Consider the following 21,750-nt stretch of genomic DNA (forward strand, 5'->3'; position numbering starts at 1 on the left):
CTTGCTCCACCCTCTCTACCTGCCTGAGAATATAGGCTGACAGCCAATGTGCAGGTGAGGACTCCTGCATCAGCAACACCAGGAGCTTTTGTTTTTAAATTCCTGGTTTTTTTCTTGGAGACCCCAGATATCAGAATCTCTGAATTCAAGGCTTGGGATCTGCTCTTAAAACAAAGCCCCATGGGACACCCAACAGAACCACTGGCCTGTGTAAGGTGACACTGGTCCGAGTTGTAACAGGAGAGACCACATGCCCAGCTACAACTAGAAAGAGCATTAGAGGTGGTCAAAAGTCTGGTCCTCTTTCTGGCTCTCACTGTCCTCACTAACCACATGACATTGGCCAAACCCCCTCAGCCCAACTGGACTGGGAGTAGAACTACTGCCCCTGGTGCTGCCTGCCCCACTGGGGCTGCTGCAGAGCTCTCGTGGGAGGCTTCCGTGCAGGGCAGAGCAGGGATGGCTTTACCACCCACCCTACTTCAGTCTTATGTCCTGCCCACCCCTGAGAGTTGCAAGGGCCTTTAAGGGAGGACCTGAAGGAACTGGGCTCCTCAGCTCTAGTTGACCTTTTCCCACCTGGGGCCAGAGGTTTTTGGCTTCCTTCATTCCAATCCTGCCTCAGGAGGCTGCTCTGATAAGCGAGACAGGTCAGACCCAGCAAAACCTCAGGGATGCACCATTTTTTGAATTCTTACTCTGAGCCAAAATTTTCTGTCATTGACAGATGCAGAAATGGAGGCTTCGGTGGCAGGTAAATCTTTTGTCTCCTGGGCACCTCTCTCCTTCCACCTTGCTCTTCCAGGGAGAGACTCCATATCTTCCAAGGAAGGAAAAGGTGACTTTCTCAAGGGAAAGGGTTCAGTCTTTGGGCAGCAGGAGAGGAGGGTGGGAATTTTGGCCCTTGTATCTGGTCCAGGTCCTGCCTAAGTGAAGTGGCAGTGAGGACCTCCTGCCCTCCACCTATAGCCCTAATCCTTTGCCTCAATCAGCTTCTTTCCCTGGGAGGGGCCTGATGAGGCTCCTATAGTTTGGGAAACTTGGGGGATGCAGGCAGAAGCACCTGATAGTCTAGAAGTTGGTTTTGTTCAAATTAAAAAAAAAAAAGCCTTGTCTTGGCAGAAGGAGATTCTTTGGCTCGCTGCTTCATGAGCAGAATGGGGACTGGACACCTTTGTGCCCTGCAAAGCTACCCCAAAGTGGGGTCCCCAGCTGGGGAGAAGGGACCCCTGCAGGGCTAGCCCCTGAGCCTGTGACAGCATCCCTGGGGTCAGGGGACTGGTGGTGCATGAATCAGGGAGGTGGGGCTGACTCCTGGTGCTTCCTCTAGAAGCAGTCAGCTCTTGGGAAGGTTAAACTAAAATTGCAAGAGGAAGACATGGATCCCGGATCGAGTTACAAAACAACAGTAAGAAATGTGGGCAACCAGTCTTGAACTGGTAAGTACTTGAGTTTTGCCAGGTGACTAGTGCTGTTTGACAGAATTGCAGGGCAGCCCAGGAGCACCCCCTGGGGATAGGAGTGGATAAAACAGGGGCTCGAAGAAGGGACCAAATTCTCCAAACCCCTGAGAATTCAGGGCTGGTGACCCAGGACTGCCTCTTCCCAGGGTGCTGCTTTCTCTAGGATTGTGAAGGTGAACCCTCTGAGCAGACACAGTGGCTGATCCCTCCCAGGGGCCAGATTACTGTTTGTTTCTCCTTGTGCTGGGGTGGCAAATGACCAAATGTCTGTCAATTAAGGACTGAGGTCAACTGAGGGCTCATAGTGCGTGGAGCACTGCCCTTGACCTTGAGTGAGGAGAAGAAAGACTGAAATACACAGGGTGTGAGCTTTAATTCCACAATTTCCTTGCAGAATAGGGTCATTCTCAAGTCTCCTGAATGCACCCACGACTCCCACTGACCCCAAGGCTCTCTCCCTTAAGACGCTGTCCTTCCTTTCTCGCTCTCTTTCTCCTCCCCAGGCAGAGTCTTGAACAAAGCCTCTCCACATAACTGTTGTAACCTGACGTTAGCCCCGGCTGCTCAGGTAACCGGCTCACCCCTGGGCTACTGCACCCCTCATTGCCTTACCAGTCAGAGTGAGAACCTCCTTCTGTTCATCTCACTTATGTTCAAAGCACGTGGCTCTGCTGACTGCCTGGCTGGGAAAGTACACCTCCTTTTTTCCCCCAGAACATTCCCTACTCTGGTTTTTCCTCCTGTCTCCCTGGCTACACCTTCCTAATCACCGCTTTAGGTTTCTTGTCCTCTGCCCACAGCAAAATTGTTCCCCAGGGATCACTGTCTTCTCTCCTCAGTTTCCTTCTTCTATGGACAATCTTGACTTCAACTACCACCCAATGGTCTGAAGCTCCCAAATCCATGTCTCTAGCCTGCTGCTCAGGAGAGAAGGGGGCATCACGGTACCCTTGTTGACTAAGCCAGACCCCTGGGAATCGAGCTGTCCTGCTCCTTGTCCCTCACACACTCCCCACCCCTCTTGGATCAATCCTCTAACCCTGCCTGGTTTAGCTCCTTACTCTCTCTTCATCTCCACTGCCAGTTTTCTGGTTCAAACCTCTCATCCCTCTCAGCTGAACTGGACCTCCTCTGTCTCTAAATCACAGTCCACTCCCACCTCTAAGCCCTGCTCTACCCTGGCTGCCAGGGTGGTTACTCAGAAATGCCAACTTCATCATGCCCCACTCCTGCCTTGACCTCCCCTGTCCCTGGTCGCCAGGGACCCCACTTGCTATGAGGCTTGTCATCGGCTCCAACCTCAGTAGTCTTTCTCCGCAGTTATGCAAAGTTACCATCCTAAACACCCTGCCCGGGACCTGTCCATTTGTCTGCTGTCAGTGCAGCCTGGTGTGTCCCCTGTGTGGATCTGCGCTCTGTGGTTGGAATAAGTGCACACCAACAGCAGGAAAATAATCTGTCTCCCGACAGCCTGACAAATACCCATTAAATCATAATAGTTTAAGATAAACAAGTTTCATAGTGAGTTCATAAAATATTCCTCGACTCTGTTGCTACTCTCTACTTTAACGCTCACGGTCTTGTTTTCCTTACTAGTCAGTCCTAAAATTCATTAACAGAATGTTTCGATTTATTAAAAACAGCGTAAAATCCAGCTGTTCTATAAGCCAGCAGGACAGGAAGAGAGCACGGCTTTGGACCTCAGTGGGTTCCCTCTGACAGAGTGACTTACTTCACTGTTCACTTGTGGACAAACAAACACGGCACCTCACTGAACAAAACGAACACACCAAACTGTGCTTCACCTTTTGGAATAAAAATTGGTAGTATTTCTCAAAGAATAAAAAGGTTTTAAAATGTCCACAGAATAGGCTAAGTGTAGAGTGTAAAAACAGTACTTGCTCGGCATTCGCAAAGCCGTATCTATTTGCGTTTTGTTCTATAGAATAATCGATCCTCTGAGAATCAAATTTTGAAAATTTCTTTTAACAAATCAACTAGCAAGGCAATGAAATGAAAACTACCTCTTTCTCTTCTTGAAAATTGCTCCAAAGCACTGAAAAAAAAATGTAAACTCTCTGCATAAAGCCACCAGGCATCTTTGCCTAAACCTCAAAATGTGAGGACAGAAAGCAGACATAGAAATAGTGAATGATATGTCAGGGCGAAAGAAGGTACAGCCTAGGTGTTGGAGGAAGGAAAACCACTGGGAAGATAGTCCACCTGTCCAGCACAGTCCTGGTGAGCACAGGGGTTGTGGGGGAGGGCAAGACAAGGGACTGATACCTGGAGGCTGTTTTCAAATTTGTAATGAGTGGAGTCATCTCCTGAGACTTCTCAGCCCCAATAACTTTGTCAATTCCAGGATGAATATATATTCATATTACTTATTGGTTTTGTTTCCCTGGAGAACTTTACATGCATTATTTCATTCATCACAAAAATTCCTCTAAGATGGGCTTTTTAACTTTATCTCAGATGAGGGAACTTGAAGCTCAGAGCAGAGAAGTGACTTCCCCAGTATACACGCTGGTGAGAGGCTGCCCAGGGCCCTGCCTGTCCCTCCTGCCATACCACACTGTTCCACATGAATGAACTGGTCCCTTGGGTGAGAAGTCATGACAATGGGTGACACCGGAAATGGTGCCAGCTGAGGGCAGGGGCTGAGAGAAATTTGGTACAGAGGAGCAGTCAAGGATGGAGTCACCCACACCTCACCTGAGGAGGTGCCAGGACGGAAGGATCACTGTGAGTCACTGTAAGTTTGGCTGAGAATCTAATTTCCTTTCTGCTTCTAAAAAGCTTCTTTTAAATCAATGTTGGAGGTTGTCGAGATTGGGGTGAGCTTTCGGAGCTGGTGCCGTTTATGATAGCAGAAATATGGAGACATCCAAAAGTTGAGGTGAGAGTCAAAAAGGGATATGCTCATGATGGAGTTGTTAGAAATGGGGGAGCAGACAGGGGAGATGTTAGGGCTTGACAGGGTGGGTGATGGGAACACAGGCGTGCATTAAATGACTCGCTGATTTTTGGTGTGCTCAAAATACTTCCTAATACTAGGTAGAATGCTCCTAAATATATTGTCGAAAAGAAATGTAAAACAACACGGAAGGACATTTACAAAATATAACTGGACAAAAGGGAAAGTGAGGGAAACGTGTAGATACACAGGAGTGGGAAAGGCCTGGTGTTCTAAGATGGAATCAGTGGTGGTTATCTGCAGATGATGAGACTATGAGGGGTTTTGGTTTTCTTATTTTGGCTTTGTGCATGTTTAATTTTATACAGCGGGAAGAATTATTATGGTAAACATCAAGACTTGGTTTTTTCCTACATCACAATAATCAGATAGAGTCTTGAGTCTCCCTTTGATGAGACGTCATCAAGATTGTGGCTTGGTGGGCTCCCAGCCCCTTCTGAATGTAACCCTGAGGGCTGAGGATCAGGCTCAGTCTGCTTCTGAGGCTGAGGGTTGGCAAGCATGTGCTTTTTCAAGAGAATGTTGTGGTAGGTAGAACATTCTGGATCTGGGTCTATTTCTAGAATCTCAGAGCTAGAAGGAGGATCTTAAGTATCATGTTGCATGGCCCAATCCCCTTCTAATGTTTTAAATCCTGTTCTAGCAGCTTGGCGAGTCGCCATCTAGCCTGAGCTTGTAGAGTTCGGCTAACCATGAGCGTGGTACTGTCTAAAGCAGTGCATTCCAATTTGCTTAGAAAAGTCATCTTTAGGAGCTGGGATTGTGGCTCAGCGGTAGAGCGTTCGCCTCATACGGGTGGGACCTGGGTTTGATCCTCAGCACCACATAAAAATAAAGGCATTGTGTTGTGTCCATCTACACCTAAAAAAAAAATATTAAAAAAAGAGAAGTCATCTTTATATTTGACCTGAAAGCCAGCCAAGATCATTGTCAAGGTGAAGGCAAAGAAAAAAGTGGGAGTGACATCCTAAAGAATTTCTCACTGAATTTATGTGCTTCTTTGGTGGTGTGAGCCATATGCCCCAGCCCTGTGCCAGGTGATAAAGGAAGACAGAAGACTATAATAAGGCCCAGTGGAGCTGGGGACAAAAACCTCTGCCCAAGGAGGAAACAACAACGGGTTACACCAACAAGCTGAGAGCAGCACTGGTCCATGTGTGGGGGGCGGGCAGGACAGGCTGCCTGGAAGAGGGATGGAGGAGCAGAGCTGAGCCTGAGAGGAGGGAAGGACTCAGAGACAGCACCAGTGGGAAGGTCCCTCCAGACAGAGAGCATAAGCCTGGGCACTTCCAAAACAAGAACATGGAGTCTGACAAGGCTGGTGCCAGCTCTTGTCTATTTACTGGAAAACTGTTAAAATATACTGACTTTTGAAAACTATGCATTTGACTGCCAGCTTCCAGGAAACTGTCATAATAAATAAACAAAGCTACAGCATGATCTGAACCACCTTTGCCATCTACGTGACCTTACACAGTGGGGCTGTTTTAAACTCTCCAACCAAGCTGGGCACAGTGACACACACCTGTAATCCCAGTGGCTCAGGAGGCTAAGGCAGGAGGATCATGAGTTCAAAGCCAGCCGCATCAATGGCGAGGTGCTAAGCAACTCAATGAGACCCTGTCTCTAAATAAAATATAAAATAGGGCTGGGGATGTGGCTCAGTGGTTGAGTGTCCCTGAGTTTAATCCCCAGTACCAAAAAAAAAAAAAAAAAAAAAATCTCCAACCAAGCATCGCACAGGCCCTGTGGAGGAATTCTAAAGGTTTGCTCCAGTGCCCTCCCACTCAGGGCAGGGCAGAGTCTGGGGTCTGGGGAGGAAGAGTGAATCTTCTAGAATGAGGTCTGACTCTAAGAGAACAAACGTCGGCTGCTTGAGGTCCCGACCCATGTCCTCCTCTGGCAGAGCCATTTCAGGCATTATCAATCCTGCTGGGCTTGTCCTAACAGGTGGCAGCTACTGTTTATTTTGTGGATGGCCAAGTGAGGCTAGAAGTCCTTTCTAATGTTTTAACCTCTGGTCCAGTACCCCACAGACAGGGCTGGAGGGTCTGTGCAGGGGCTCTCACAGCTAGAGGGCAGCAGGCTTGGAACCCTGACTTCCCTGCACCATTCTCAACATTGGAGAGGGTGAGACGGAAAAGAAGACCTCTTCCCTGAAGCCTGACCACTGGCCCCACCTTCCAGAGGGTCAAGAAGACATGAGATTGGGTTTTCTCACTTCGATGCTGGGGAAGCGAGGAACAGGCCAGGACAGTGACTTATTCAAGGTCACAGGGTGACTGGCTCCTTCAGTTGGATACTGAAGGGAATGAATTCATCCTTCATCTCTCAGAGCTTGGAGCACAGCATCCCCCTCTCCCCTCTCAGCCAGGGATGGAAGCTCACCAGAGCCCTTCTAGAGAATGCATAGGCAGGAGAAAGACCCCTAGTATCCAGAATCTTGGGGTGGCTGCTGATGCCGAAAGATAAGGACCTTGCTGTTTGGTTTGTCAATGGATGTCTCTTGGCAAATGGTACAGGTAGCCCAAAGGCCAAGCTCCTGTGTGACCCCAGTGCAGCCCTGGGACAACCCTAAGAGGCTGCTGTCGGGAGAAGGAGGTGGCTCAAATAGCTGATGTGAAGAGAAGATTTGATGGGTTGATGACCAGATAAACAAATGTAGTCCGTCCATACAATGGAATATCATTCAGACATCACCGAAGTACTAACGCCTGCTAGGGTGGGAACAAACCACGTTATGTTAAAGTGACTGAAGCCAGACACAAAAGGCCACATAGTATATGGTTCCAGAATAGTTAGGTTTCCAGAGACAGAAAGCAGATGAGTGGTTGACAGCGGCTGGGGTAGAGAGGGCACAGGGAGTGGCTGTCTAGTGACTAAGAATCTCCTTTGGTGGTGGTGAAGATGCTTTGGAACTAGACAGAGATGATGGTTGCAGGACAGCTGTATGCACTGAATGTAGAAAGGGTTGTGCTGTGGGAATCCCACCTGCGAAGGAGGCAGAGGCGGGAGCAGGGGGAGGGAAGCAGGTATGGGAAGGGGAAGAGAAGTAGCAGCAGCAGCAGCCACCCCACTGCCACTGCTACCACCACTGCCACCACCTTGAGGCTCCTATCTAGAAGGTCAGCCATGGGTCAGCTTTGTCCTCTCCCAGGGGAAAAAGCTGGGGATGCTCAGGCCTTTCCATACCCTAAGAGGGGCCAACACCCCATGGCCTGCACTGCTGTGGGGTGGCCTGGCCTTGGTCAGGAGGTCCTAAGAATGTGTGCAATCTCAGGAAGAGTGAGGCCTCCCTCCTGGTTCCAAGTGGCCAGCTGGGCCAGGTCTTGGCCAAGGGTGGGGCTGTGCTTTGGAAAAATCTTTTGCACAATTCTCCATTGGATTTCAAAGGCTCTGCTTGTTCTTGGTGCTGCAGGGACACATGGAAGGGCAGTGACCCCATCTGACCTAGCTGAGCAGGGCCCAGAAAGCCTGTGGGTACCCACTCTCACTGTGGGCCCCTACTAAGACTACCCCCACCCCTGGCCTTCCTGATTGAGCACTATTTCACTCCCTTGAGAAGTACCTGTCTTACTGTTCAACAGTGTGGACTGTTTGAACAGGTGTCCTCCAACTGAGCCCAAACCAACCTCTCACCTCCATTCTGGGGCTAGCTCTGTCCTCTGGCAGGGCAGTGGACATCTGGCTCTCCACGGCATTCCTGCGTGCCCTTGGCAGGTTTGCACTCCTCTCCAGCCCTCAGCTTCCCAATCTGTAACATGCTCTGCCCTTCTTTACAGGGCTGTCCGAGGCTCGGCTGAGGCAAGAGGACAGGCAAAGGGCTCCATGGAACAGGAGTCTTAGAGTGCAGACTTCTGGGAATTTGCATGTGCAGCACAGCCCACTCACTAGTCCCAGACGGCCTGGAGTGACCCTTCACCCTTGGCTCTCAGCTGTACCCCTGGGTCCTGCCAGAGAAAGAAGGGGCCAGATCTGAAGGGTGACATTCATTTCTCCCAGAGGAAGAAGGAGGGCTGGTTGTTCTTGGGTGTTGGTCAGAGGTCTTGCTAGTTCAGACTTTTTCTTTCTTAATTCCTGGTCCTGGACTTTACCCCAGATTCCTAGTCCCCTCCCAACCTGCTGGCACCAAGGCCCACAGAGAAAGTCAGCGGTGTGAGACCAGGTGAAGTACCAGAGTCTTGGGTCCAGTTTTGGCCATAACTGGCCATGAAACTCAAGGCTGCTTTCCTGATGGGTGGGGGTTTTTGTAAGGACCCTACTGGCATTTTTGACAGGCAAACATGCAGGTCTGATGGGCTGCTGAGGGACATTGGGCTCCCCCAGCCCTTCCTATTGCAGGACCCCAGTCATTGTGAGCACAAACAGCCTCATGCATTTCCAAACCCGGGGCAGGGACCCCTCTGACCATACCAGCACCAAAGTTCTGGAACTCGGTTCCCCGCAGTGCTCTGTGAGGCTGTATTGGTTAGATAGGCTGTTCCCATGTGAGGCCACCTTGCACCAGCCTCTTCATCCGCACTGGGCAGGGTGCTCTGGGGGAGGCAGGCAGCCCTGCTGCTGTGTTGCTGGCTTCAGTCCACCTTTACCAACTTCGACAAAGACCAAGGCAGGGACCAGCCTCTGTTGGCCTGGCTCCCCCTGCAGAGCCTGTGGGAAGCCCCAGCCCTGTCCACACTCTGGGAGGTGTTTGCTGGGGGGCTCTGAGGCTGCGATTCCTGCACACAGGCCCCTGTCTGTTTCAGGTGGCTCGTCTCCGACAGTGACAGGAAGGGAATGCCAAATTAACGCTGGGTAATAAATTCTGCAAAAGCCAATAAAACCAAAGCAGAGGGATAGAGGGGAAGAACCGCAGCAACTGATTAAACATTTTTGTTGGCAGTCACAGACACATGGCACATTTTCCCAGGTCTGCATCAAGGAACCATCTGGCCCTGGCCCAGGTGTTTGTGGGAGGGAATCCCAGAGAGAAGAGACTAGGGCCAGGGAGGCCAGAACCCCCATAGGGGCACTAAGCTGGGGAGCAGCACCCCCAGGGCTGTGGTCTCAGGGAGCTCATGGGGAAACTTCCCAGGAGGACAGGGTTGGGATCTGCTCCCGCAGTCTGAGCCTCAGGCCCAGGCTCACCGGCCAAGTCCACGAGCCGCAGGAGCTGAAGCCTGGAGAAGAGAATGTTCTGCTGTGCAGCCAGCACAACCCACACCCAGACTCGGGATTCTGTACTCAAGACCCAAGGCCCAGCTCTCCCCTCTTTTCTAGGGAGAGAGTCATCAGGGCCACTGGACCTCCAGAGCTGGCCCACAGGAGGCCCTTGGACTCCTGACTCCCTGGGTTCCCTGATCGTACCACAAAATGCTCTCTTCCTCTGTCCCCAGCCCATGCTCCCCTACAGCAGCTCTGCACCCTCCTCCCTCTGAGGCTGCATTGTACTGTGAGGCCCAGAGCCCTGTGCCTTCAGGGTAGAAGAGCTGTATGTGTGTGTGTATGAGAGAGAGAAAGAGAGAGAGAGAGAGAGAGAGAGAGAGAGAGAGAGAGAGAGAGAGAGAGAGAGAGAAGGCTCTGAGCCTTACTTGTGTCTGCTTTTCTCTAAAAGGCCCCCCTGGGGCTCTGTGGGCTGATGTGTACCAGTGGTGAGAGGTGGGGACACATGAGTGGAGTGGGACAGTGGCCAGCTGACGTGGCCAGCCCTCGGCTCTATTAGAAGGAACTATTTTTCCACAGGATGCTCTCCTGACCCTCAAGGACCACCCCCCCCCCCGGCTTTCAAACTTTCAGCCCCTCCAGGAGGTCCTGCCTGTAGCAGCTCCAAGCCAGTGTCCCCCAAATGCAAGCCAGAGTACCACTGTGATGGCCTGACAACTGCTCAAAAGAGAAGTCACTCACCCCACGTAAAAATAGAAGAATGTGCTAGAATCCCAGTTTCTTAAGCGTTTCAGTCCCCACACGGGGGCTACTCCTGGACCCAGAGGCCCAGGAGCCTCCAGGTAGCTTTTCAGACATGGTTTTTATCCACTAACTCCAGAAACCCCCAGGAGACCTGATTCACCACTTCAGAAACATAACCCTTGGCCTAGTCACACCCTATGCCCCTGGCAGGGCCTGCTGCAGTCTACTGTCCAGCCTGGTGACAGCATCCTCTGTCCTCTGCATGCCTCAGCCTTAGGGTCAGCCTGACTGTGGCCTTCCTAGCTGCTTCCCATCTCTAGCTTCAGTCGCGACCTGCCTGCTCCTTACCAGCCACACCCACCAATGCTATTCTTCAGCTCTGCCTACTCAGCCTCACCTTCACAAGGCCCACGCCTCACCTGGACAACCCCTGCTCATGCTCTGAGATTCCACTCAGGGGTCACCTGCTCAGGCCAAAGCTCCCTGGCTGGGTTGGCGGATGCTCCTGTGTGTCTCTGGCTCCTCCCTGAGCCATCACCTACTGTAGAACTCAGGTGCTTGGATTGTGTCCCTCTTTGAAGCCTCAAGCGCTAACCGAGGGCCTGACATATAAGAAATATGTGGAAAAGCAAAGCTGGGTTTCCCAGAAGGGAGTTGCTCTAAGGAAGGGGCATCAGGGCCCAAGTTTTTACCTACCTCTGAGAAGAACACAGACAGAATGACCAGACTGATCCAGTGGATGACGCTGGCAAACTGGAATGCACTGGAAACTGCAAGGAACATAGTAAGAGCCAATTTTAGGAGCAAGGAATTAGGTGCATTGGTAGGGGGGCTTCACAGCATCGAGGGGGACCTCTGGGACTCTAGGGCCCACTCTGGTTGAAACTGGGTCAGAGAAGAAGGGCAGCTTTAGGCGTGCCTGTGGTGGAGGTCTGGGAGCCTGGTGGCCAATGGTGCTGTGGGCTGCTCTCCCTCCAGTCCCCGGGGCTCTTTGCTCCCCACAGGCCACCTCTCTGAGTTCCTGCTCAATCCTTGTGGGCTTCTTGCCATAGCCTGACTTCAGGAAAGAAGGCTCCAGAGGGGGTTCTCAAAGACACCTGTGGCTATCGGACCTGTGCGGGCAGCTCAGTCCAGCCTGGATGAGCTTCAGAAGCTCACAGCACAGTGCACCCCCAAAGCACTGTGCACTGTTAGCGGGACTCAAGGCAGCTTCCCCTGACCATCACCCTGAAACTCTGAGTGGCAGAGATGGTCGCATCAGCAGCATGTTTTGGAGAGGTGGCTGGAGGGAGGCCTGAAAGAGGGGCTAGACACAGGACGAAACTAGCAGAACCTGCGGGCTGGGAGCTGCCAGAGTGCCATTCACCTTCCAGGCTCTGGAGTGAGAGCGGGGAGCTGTTGGCCACTGACGGCTTCAACTCCACCGTCTGCTAACAGTCCTAGAAGTGAAGGCGCTGTCTCTGGGGGAGTCTTCTAAAGTCCAGGAAGCCAGGACCAGCCTCCAAGCCCTAGCATTGTCTAGTTTACCAGTTAGTGAGTCTACAAGTGGGTGCTGTGGCAAGGGTCAGGTGAGTTTTGATGGAGACAGGGTGGGAGAGATTCCTCCCAGAGGCAGGCCTCAAAGAGATATGTAGACATCTTAGGGCAGCGGACAGAGCAGAGAGAGGGCAGGGATGCACTGCCAACAGGCCTGCACTGCCTCCCTAGCGGGCCTGCTTGGTGTGCTGCTCAGAATCCCCTAGAGCTGACCGTAGAGGCCCAGTACCTTCAGTGGGGAGCGCTGGCCTCAAAGAGGAACCTTCGGCCTTTCCTTATGTTCTGCGGCTCCTGGGGGTGTGTAAAAACCAGGTCATGAAGTGAATCTCAGGGGGAGAAGGCTGCAGGTTCCGGGTGGGAGACCCTGGGGTCCCCTGGCTTTGGGCCTAGGTGACCCTCAGAAGCTGAGCCCTGGAGATGCTGTGGATTCCTTCCCCTCCCCAGCCACAGGAATACCAGTGGGAACCGAGAGGCTGAGGCCTGTGTGACTCTGAAAAGACCTCCAGATGATTCCGAAAACATAAAATCTCTCCCCATTATTTCTCAAATGAATTCCTGTGCCTTTTTTTACGGTTTGCTTTAGAAGAGCAATAAATCTCTGATTGTGCATTTTATGGAATTTAAGATGCCTTTTATGAGCTGCTATTGGATCTCCCACCAAAATCAATCTCCTGGATACTTAATTTTAAGCAAAATTCCAGTGTCGGCTGAGTTCTCAGTTCTATTCAATGCCTCGCAGCCGAGGGCCCCAACGACAATCCACCACAGGGAAAGAAAGACCCCGTTATGGTCAGATCTCATAAAAAGCAGACAGTATGGATGAGTGGGAGGGAAAGTCTACAACATGGTTTAATTGAAGACAGGTTGAGTGTAAACCCAGTGCTGGTCACTTTACGCTGGAAGATCCTTTAATTGGAACCAAGGGGCCACCAGCTGCATAAAACCCAACTAGGCTTATCAGACAAAAGCAATTCTGTGCTCGCCGTCATCCTCACTTAGAGAGCAGAGGAGGCTAATGTGACTTGGAGGGAGATTTGACAGACCCTGACGATGGATGATCCAGTAGAGGAATTGAGGGCACTGGAGAAAACAGAGCCCGTAACAACCAAATGGGTTTCGGGGTGACTGAATCTGCAGTCCTGGATTTTGTCAATGACGGGGAAGGAAATTTCTCTGGGGCCAATAATTTCACCTCTTTTTTATTTTCACTTCAATGACTCACTTTCTGAATCAGGAAAACAGGGAACCGGGATCCCAACCAGAAACCACTTACTCATTCAAGGCCAAGGGAGTCAAGACCCTTGGTCCCTGGCCCTCTGGTGTACCAAGTGGCAGAGAGCAAGGGTCTGGGCAGGAAGTGGGCCTTCCACCCTGACAGCCAGGAGCCACAGCCAGGACAAGAGGAAGCGGCCAAGCCTCCTGCTGCCCTGTACATCAGGCTCCAGCAAATGTGAAGCTAGGACAAATCCCAAGAGGACCTACGCGGGAGGACGGGCCAAGCAGTAAAGTGATCCGGTGACTGCAAGACCCATTTCTGCTACCTCTGACCTAGGGCAAGTCTCTTAACTCATCCAAATCTTAATGTACTCTGCCATAAAATGGAATCATGTCAGTCTTGCCCATCTCACAGGGGGTCCTAGGATCAAATGTGTGGAAAAGTTCTTTCAAAACTATCACACTACATATAAGTAACACTGCCAACTTGCAACTGCATAAAAACCCCGGGAATCTTAGCCTCATTGTAGCTGCTGTCATTATTAGTTACCACACGGTGATATGCCTCCACAGATGAGGACTCTCTTTACACTACAAAAAAAAACTCCAACCTGGAAAATTCTAAATGGGAACGATAAAAAAATAAAATGCACACAGGGGTCCCCAACATTTTTATCTCATCAGTTTCTGATCATGGAATGCTGGGGAAGGGGGCTGAAGAGGGCACATTGGGCAGAGAGGAGCAAATGCTGCTGACCAAGAGAGAAGCTGCCAGACACATTTCCTCCCCAGCGGCAATCCCCATGAGCCCCCGGGGCCAGCGCCTTGGCAGTGGCATGCTGGTTGGGGACCCCTGATGGATGCAGATGCACAGTGAATATTGACATCATACGTATTTGCATATGTATCTCTCTGGCTACTCACACTGGAGAAGCTTTATATCTATTAGAAGTTCCAGAGTCAGGAGAATCACCACCAATATTACACAGGCTACCAGGAAACTGTTGAGACTTGCACTGAGCAAAAATACCTGCCATACGGCTGCTCTCTTCCCACAGCATGGCTTCAGCCAGTTAGACCTGTGGGGACAAAAGCAGGGAGAGGAGGGGCTGAGAATGGGAGGGGACAAGGGTAGATCCCGGCCACAGCCCTGCCTCAAACCCCAAGCCATACCCCTCTTGGGCTCTGCGTGGCTTCACCATGAACATGATCTTACTTCAGAGGCCACTGGGTAGGGTCATAAAGAGATGGAGCTGGATTTGCATGCTAAATGTGGCAGCTCACAGCACCATCCTGTACTTCAGTCTCCTCATCTTTAAAATGGGTAGGAAACCCACACCCCATGGGTTAAATGTACAGTCTGCCTATGTGGCAACCGCTACACAAAAACGAGTTGTTATTCTATTTCTGTGTATCCTAGAATGTAGCTCGTCATTTAGGAGAAACTCAGTTTGCATTTAGTGAATGCTCAAGGAATTAGTGAATTGGTTTTCCGTTTTTCAGCTATGTAAAGAAAGACTTGAACTAGCATCCTGTTTTTTCAAAGCAGGTTGTCTTCAGAACACTAGTTCCATAGAACGTTACAAGTTGTTACTTGATTTAAAAAAAAAAAAAGAATTCCATAGTTGGGAAAGTTTGGGAGAATTTGGGTCAAATAAAGTTCCATGGATATTTTTCTAGGTGGGACATTTCGGTGCTTGTTGGGCCAGGGTATCCTTTTGTCACAGAGTGCCTGGTGGGACTCATGTTCTGTGGACCATCTTTTGGGGCACCCTTGACTAGGTGATGGTGAACAGTCCCAGGAAAGATGAAGCCACAGACTATTTTCCAAGTAGGTTTGAAGTAGGGAGGGACCCACAGAAAAAAAAAAAAAGGCTGCCTGGGTCCCTTAGGGTATTTGACCCTCTTTCCTCAGGAACACAAGAGGGGCAGCTCTAAGGTGGGCAAGGAGCACCAGGCGACTGTGCCGAGGTCAACTGTCATAGTTTGATTACAGGCTGGACCTGACTGCTCTTCCTTGCTAAGGAAGAACCAGGCATCCTGTAGAGGCACAGTGCCAGCCGGGGAGTCTACTTCTGGATCTGCCTTTGGCCACTTGGGGGCCATATGCGAAGGTACTGGGCCACTCTGAGACTCTGCTTTTGGTTTGCAAAATAGGAATAATACTCCTTAACTCATAGGGTTATTGAAAGCTAAATGAGAGAATGTATCTGACCTGTTAAACGCAATGTAGCTGAAATGGCGTGGTGGTGGTGGTGATGATGATGATGATGTTGATGGTGGTAAAGTATCTGATGGCCCGTCACCCCCTGTCCTTCCCATCCAGAGGGAGCAAATCTGCTGCAGCCTGCCGCAAGGGGGCCAATGCCCACTTCCTGAAGACCCCGAGGGTATCACTGGGCTGGGAAGGCAGCTTGCTTTGAGGTTCTCCCTTCTCTCTGAAGGAACGTTGAGAATGCTTCCAGGTGGAGAGTTCTTCCTCACAATCCATCCAGGAAAAGCTTGAAGGACAGAGCCCAGCGCTCTTTAAGAAACTGGGCTCACTCAAGCCTTCCTAGATATTTTCTAACACTTTGGTAATGGCAGGCTGGTCCTCGGCTCTGTGGGGGATACAGAGTCTGGGGTTTGGTCCCCAGTCTTGGGAAGCTAATCCCAGAAAGAGAGAGAGGAGGATTTCGACAGGTGATGGAGGAAGGCAAGGAGGTTGTTTTGGACAGGGGGGAGGTTGGTGTGGACCTCCATATGGCCCAAGAGCATGGGGCAAGGGATGAGGAGACTAGCCAGGTCAGAAGAGATGGCTTCTCTTGAGGAATAAGTGGAAAATGGGGAGAAAGTTCAGTGGGGGCAGATCGTGAAGACCATGGATGCCGCAAGTGCCCCTTCATGGATTTCAGAGCACCACAGAGGCACCTTTCCATTTTTTTGTAGGCACCCAGGGCCAACTCACAAGCTAGAGGCTACCAGGCAGGCCCCACACCATGAAACCTCAGGGAGCTCAGCAGGGTTGCCAGATCCAACACAGGCCATCCAGTGAAATCCAAATTTCAGATAAATAATGAGCAATATCCTAGTGTGCCCCAAACATTACAGAGGATCCATTATACTAAAAAATTATCTGCTGTCTATCTCAAATTCAAAATTTAACTAGGCATCCTGTATCCTTACTTGTGAGATCTTGCAGGTCTAAACTCGGAGCCAAGCATCTCAAGGGGGCCCGGTGAGGAGGGCTGTGATGTGGTCAGAGAAATGCAGGAGCAGCCGCGGACACAAGAAGGAGCCAGTGAGAAGGCCGCCTGACCCAGATGGGCAGGAGGGCGGGACTCAGACAGGGAAACCTCCACTGTGCATTCAGAGGGACATCCCCATGCCCGCCTGCTGGAAGCCCCCAGAAGCCGAAGGCTGCTGCCCACAGGAGCAATGGCCACACAAAGATCCCTTGAACATTAAGGTCTCTGGGACTCTCATCACTGCCCTCCTCACCTCCGGATCCATCCCACCTGTCTCACTCCCCTGCTTCTTTTCCCACCATGTGACATTCCTGCCACCCCCCTCGTCCCTATTTTCATCTTTCACACCTCTCACCTGCCCAGCCTCCCAGCTGCCTCAGCACCCCGCCTCAGCACCCCTGCAACTTTCCTTCCTCCCAGCCCCAGTCTATGAATCCTCTCCATGGGGCCGGCGCTGTCTTTTCCAGGGCCTGAAGAGACCTAGCTCCAACCCCACACCCTCCCTGAGACCCACCACAATGTTGGTGGCCCCTAAGACTGATGCCATTTCATTGTCATTTGAAACTGGAGCCACTCTGTAAATAGAAAGGGCAGTTGTGAAGGCTGTGTGCCCGGGGGGGGGGGGTCTCCTCTGGGCAGGGAGCCTCGTCTTCATGGTCAACAGGTACAGTCAAATGTCTGCCCACCCTGTACCGTGTGCATCCAATGAGTGTGGGGTGCTCCCCGGAGAGACAGCCCCTTCTACCCTGAGAGGGGAGGCCCACAGGGAGAAGGGAATGAAGGGAACCCCAGCAACGTGACTTGAATCTCCACCCACTGCTGTGGGAGGGAAAGACTGCTTTGTGCTGCTGTTTAAAATGTGTAAAGGTTGATTCTCTTCTTTTTAGGGGGTTTGAACTCAGGGGCACTTGACCATTGAGCCACATCCCCAGCCCTATTTTATATTTTATTTAGAGATGGGGTCTTACTGAATTGCTAAGCACCTTGCTTTTGAAGAGGCTGGCTTTGAACTCACCATCCTCCTGCCTCAGCCTCCCAAGCCGCTGAGAAATACAGATATGCGCCACTGTGCCCGGCAACTTCCCTCTTCTTTTGACAGATCTTTCTTTTTCTGAGCTGGGGTCTCTCTGTGTTGCCCAGGCTGATGATCTCCAATTCCTGGGTTTAAACTAGTCTCCTGCCTCAGCCTTCCTTGTAGCTGGGACTGCAAGAGGCCCAACCCCCAACTTGAGATGCAGACAGGTATCTATTGTCACCTGTGGCCTAAAGTTAGCCAATGGCTGGCCTGGCTCTGAAATCTAAGCCAGGTAGAAGACCAGGCAGATAGCATGATTTACAGGCATGCTGGACACCCACCTGGTGCTAGGTGGCACTGTGAGCAAAACAGGGAACCCCCCACTCCCCGACTTTGGGCAGTTTGCACACTAGTGGAAGAGAGTCCAATGGTGAATGGAACAAGTTACAGCATGCTACGAGGAGATAGACACTGTAGGGAAAAGGCCAGAGATGGATTAGGAGGGATTAGGATGGTGAAGGGTGAGCTGACATTTTAAATAAGGTGGTCAGGGTAGGCCTCATTGAGAAAGTGACATTTGAGGAAGTTGAGGGGAGTGAGGCCTGCAAACAATTGGGGGGCAATCCAGCCATGGTCGGATTGTACATTTAATAAAAACTGTAATTGGTCAAATTCTACTCAGCCCCCCAAATATCTTCAGCACCAGAAGGACAGGAGACAGGAGTTGGGATGTAGGAAAGGACAGCAGTGGGTGTAGCTTACCAACCATTTACCCCTCAGGGCAGATGTGCTGGTGTTGCCAATGCTCTTGGCACAACCAACACAGCACCCTAGGAATCGCAAGGCAGCTGCAAAATTGAGACTTACTGCTCTGGTCCTGCTCTTCCACTCCTATGCCATCTCAATTGGGCACCCACCATGAGCTTGGCCTTCAGCTACCAGTCACTACTGAGCCAGTGTGACGGTCAGTTTACAGAGGCCCCTTTGCTACTCAACTTCTAGGGGATGCCATTTACATCACTTCTGTGTGGCCCTCCTTCTTCCCAGTGACAGCAGTGGACTCCACTGAAACAGATGAGAGAGGTCTGCCTGGCAAGGAAGCCATAGTTATGGTATCAAGGGATCGGTATCTGGTGAGGATGGCTGCCTTGGGCAGGGAGGCAGTGAGGTATAGGGGTGGGTGGGAGCATGGATCTGCATCCAGGTCAGTGATTCTCAGCCTGGGATGCAATTAGAACCACCAAGAGAGCTATATAAATCCCAGTGCCCAGGCTGCACACCACACCCCTTCACACCACCTCCAGGCTAGGACCCAGGCTTCGGTGGTGTGTAACCTCCTCAGGTGATTCCAATGTGCAGTTGAGATGGAGAACCACTGTCCTGGGTTGTGACACTCTTGGGACCCATGGACCAGAGCCATCAGCATCACCTGGGATCTCATTGGAACTCCAGAAACTCAGCCCTCCCCTATGCCCACTGAATTAGGGAGTGCATTTTAGTGAGATCCCTGGTGGTATAGGTGAGAAACACTGCTTTATGGGGCAAGAGGTGATAGGTATCTTAGAAGGTGAACAATGTATGGCAAAGGGGGTTTAGGAGCAGAAGAGATGAAATGGCAGGGATCCAGTGAGCTCAAGGGTTGGGAAGCATCGACCTTGCACTGGGGGCCAGGCGAAGCAGGCAGGCTATGTGGATAGCTGTGAAGGGGTTGGGATGGGGACAAAATAGGCTCAGGGCTTTGAGCTTCTTTTTGAATAGCAGAGATGGGGGCAGAGCTACACTACTGCTGTAGGGACATGGACCCCAAGGCCCTAGGACAGAGCCCCTAGTATAGATGGAGTCTTGCTTGAGTGGTGGGGCTGAAGCTGCGCATTTTCTGGCTGACCCCATATTTGGAAATCCCAAGCTGCTAATAAAATTTCCTCTAAAACTCAAATGACTCAGACATTCCTAGGAGACTGTGTTTTAGTAGCAAAACAAAATGTGTCCAGTTTCCAAAGATCCCTGAGTGGCTTACTAGTGACTCAAGGGCCTTAATGGGCCACAGGGGTAATCAGCATCGACTGTTTAATTAGAGAAGGTGCTTTCCTCCATCTGAGGCATGTAGCACATGGAGGGCTGGCTCTCAGGGTGGTGTCATTCCTGAAATCACCACCAGAGGGCGGGTGTCTCCCTCTTTTCCATCTTGGTGCTGCAACAGCGAGGGGACCGCTTTGGGGACCGCTGGGGCTGCCAAACTCTGCAAATACCAACAACCAGATGGCTTTGCCTGGCAGGTGGACACATATTCTACCTTGAGGTTCTGCCAGTAACTCCTGAGGCCTCAGGGGAATCCTGGGGCGGAAGGGGAGGTAAGCATCTTTGCTGTTCCTGCTTTATATTCTTAGGCATTTGGATAAAAGTTTAAGAGAACAAACTCTAGAATATGAAAATGGACTTTGGCAAATTTCTGATGGTGTTTTTAGGGGCGATAAAGCCACAGAAGCAGCCTGAGAGGAGGTGGCTCAGGTCACTGCTACATTGATTGGGCAGTGTTCCCAAGCCTGGCACTAAAAAAGGCCCATCCTGAAAGGTGAAGGAGAACCATGTGGCATGGGATGGCAAGGGCTTGGCTTGCTCCTGCAGTGCCCAGTCTCCCCCACCCCACAGTCCACTGTGCACTCAGGCTGCTATGGCTATCAGGCTGGCTGGGGATAGAAGAATGCACGATGGGGCAGGGGTGGCTGCACTAATTCTCCTGGCCTGGAACTTGGGGAGGGGCTGGAGTATACTGTGTATAATTATAACAGGTGCACAGACTCCTTGAATCTCACAGATAGGTCATCTAAGGAGACCTGGGCTCCTGATTAAAATCCCATGGTTGGGTGGTCTGAGGCTCCTCCTGCTCTACATGCTCCAATTCTATGATGCTCAGCACCTGTGTGCTGGGTGCCTTGCCAGACTTGGTGTTGGTTTTGATCATCAGCAGCACATCCTGCCCCCCCTTACTTTACTGTGTATACTCCAGCTGAGTAAAATAATGTCAGAAAATCTAACTTTTTTCATTGACATGGGCTTCATTTTTATTGATTTAATTGGCACTTACATGGTACATCCTATGCACCAGGAGCTGTTCTGCACACTTACAAATGTTATTTCAGTTGTTCAAGAGGCAAGTCCTTCAACTTTCTTCTCTGGTGGGGAAGAGCTAGACTTTTTCTAGCTTGGTTTCTGGGGGCAACTAGTGTCTACAAATCACAGCCTCACATTGACTGAAAGCTGAGTGCAGTCTTTTTTTTTTTTTTTAAAAAAACTAATGTATTAGTTGTTGATAGACCTTTATTTTATTCATTTATTTATATGCAGTGCTGAGAATCAAACCCAGTGCCTCACATATGCCAGGCAAGTGCTCTACCACTGAGCTGCAACTTCATCCCCTGAGTGTGATCTTTGAGTCTTAGTTTCCTAATCTCCAAGGTGGAGATCTCTGCCTTTTCAGGGGTGTAGTGAAAGTTTAAAATATTAAAAAGAGCATATGTAAAGCATACACATTGCTTACCATGCACATCTATAACAATGATGGTTCAAATACAGGTACATTAAAAACGAATCTAATTATCTAACCCTGGGTAGTTTCAACAACCATTCTATTCCACATCTAGTTATTACGTGCCCACTGAATGCTAGGCACTGCGCTGGGCACATGAGGCAGAGAGGGCCTTTGTCTCCATGGAGGCTACAGCCTTGTAAGTGAACTCAGCCTGTGCAAGGAGCTCCTAGCCTTAGACCACGTGAGAAAGCAAAAACAAAAACAAAAACAACAAGCAAAAACATCCATAAAACCACCAAGGGAGAGAAAAGCAGGTGAAGGATGACCTATTACAACTACCTACCTAATACTTACAGGGACACCCTTTTACTGAATATGTGAAATGATTACTGGAACTTCTTCCTCCCTTTCTCAGGGAGACTAAAAAGAAAAGCACCACTGAGCTTTTCCTTTGTCCCTGTACCCATTTCTAAGATATCTAGAATTAGATTAGCTACCCAGAGTTAGATAATCAGTCCCCTTTCCTGTATCTGACTCATCATTGTTGGAGACATGTGCGGTAAGCAACATGTTATGCATTAATACATGCAAGCCACAGCAGCGCACATAGACCCAGGAACATGAGCACACAGCATTCTTCACGAAAGTACTCTGGGGGTGGAGGTGAGAGGTGACTCTCCCTGCCCTCTGGGGAACTAAATAAATTGCAGTTCTCAGGCAGACAGCTTCTGTTCCACAGTCGGAGCTAAAGGTTAGCCCCAATGCCATGGGGAGGAGGGAAAGGGATGGTGTGCAGCTGGGGTCGCCAGAGCCTGGCATTTGCTTGTCCCAGAATCTCACATGTTTTGCATCCTCAGAAATGTCAATTCTGGAAAAGACAGCAGGGTGTGGTGGCAAGA

At 50.6% G+C, this 21,750-nt stretch overlaps 1 protein-coding gene across 6 annotated transcripts in view; it reads right to left on the reverse strand.

Annotated features, from left to right (window-relative positions):
• Window positions 1–21,750, reverse strand: part of Tmem266 (transmembrane protein 266) — a 111,910-nt gene that overhangs the window by 34,085 nt on the left and 56,075 nt on the right. For 3 of the 6 annotated variants that reach the window (XM_026400558.2, XM_077800242.1, XM_077800241.1), the window contains exons 4-5: window positions 14,005–14,159; window positions 11,026–11,099 (exon numbers count right to left, since the gene is read on the reverse strand). In XM_026400558.2, coding sequence (XP_026256343.2) covers window positions 11,026–11,099; window positions 14,005–14,159 — 229 coding nt within the window. Of the gene's footprint in view, window positions 1–11,025; window positions 11,100–14,004; window positions 14,160–15,295; window positions 15,582–21,750 lie in introns of those variants that run through there. The other 3 variants (XM_026400557.2, XM_026400560.2, XM_026400559.2) reach the window with 3 other exon arrangements.

The sequence above is a fragment of the Urocitellus parryii genome, chromosome 6 (genome assembly GCF_045843805.1).
Source record: "Urocitellus parryii isolate mUroPar1 chromosome 6, mUroPar1.hap1, whole genome shotgun sequence".
NCBI classification, from domain to species: Eukaryota; Metazoa; Chordata; class Mammalia; order Rodentia; family Sciuridae; genus Urocitellus; species Urocitellus parryii.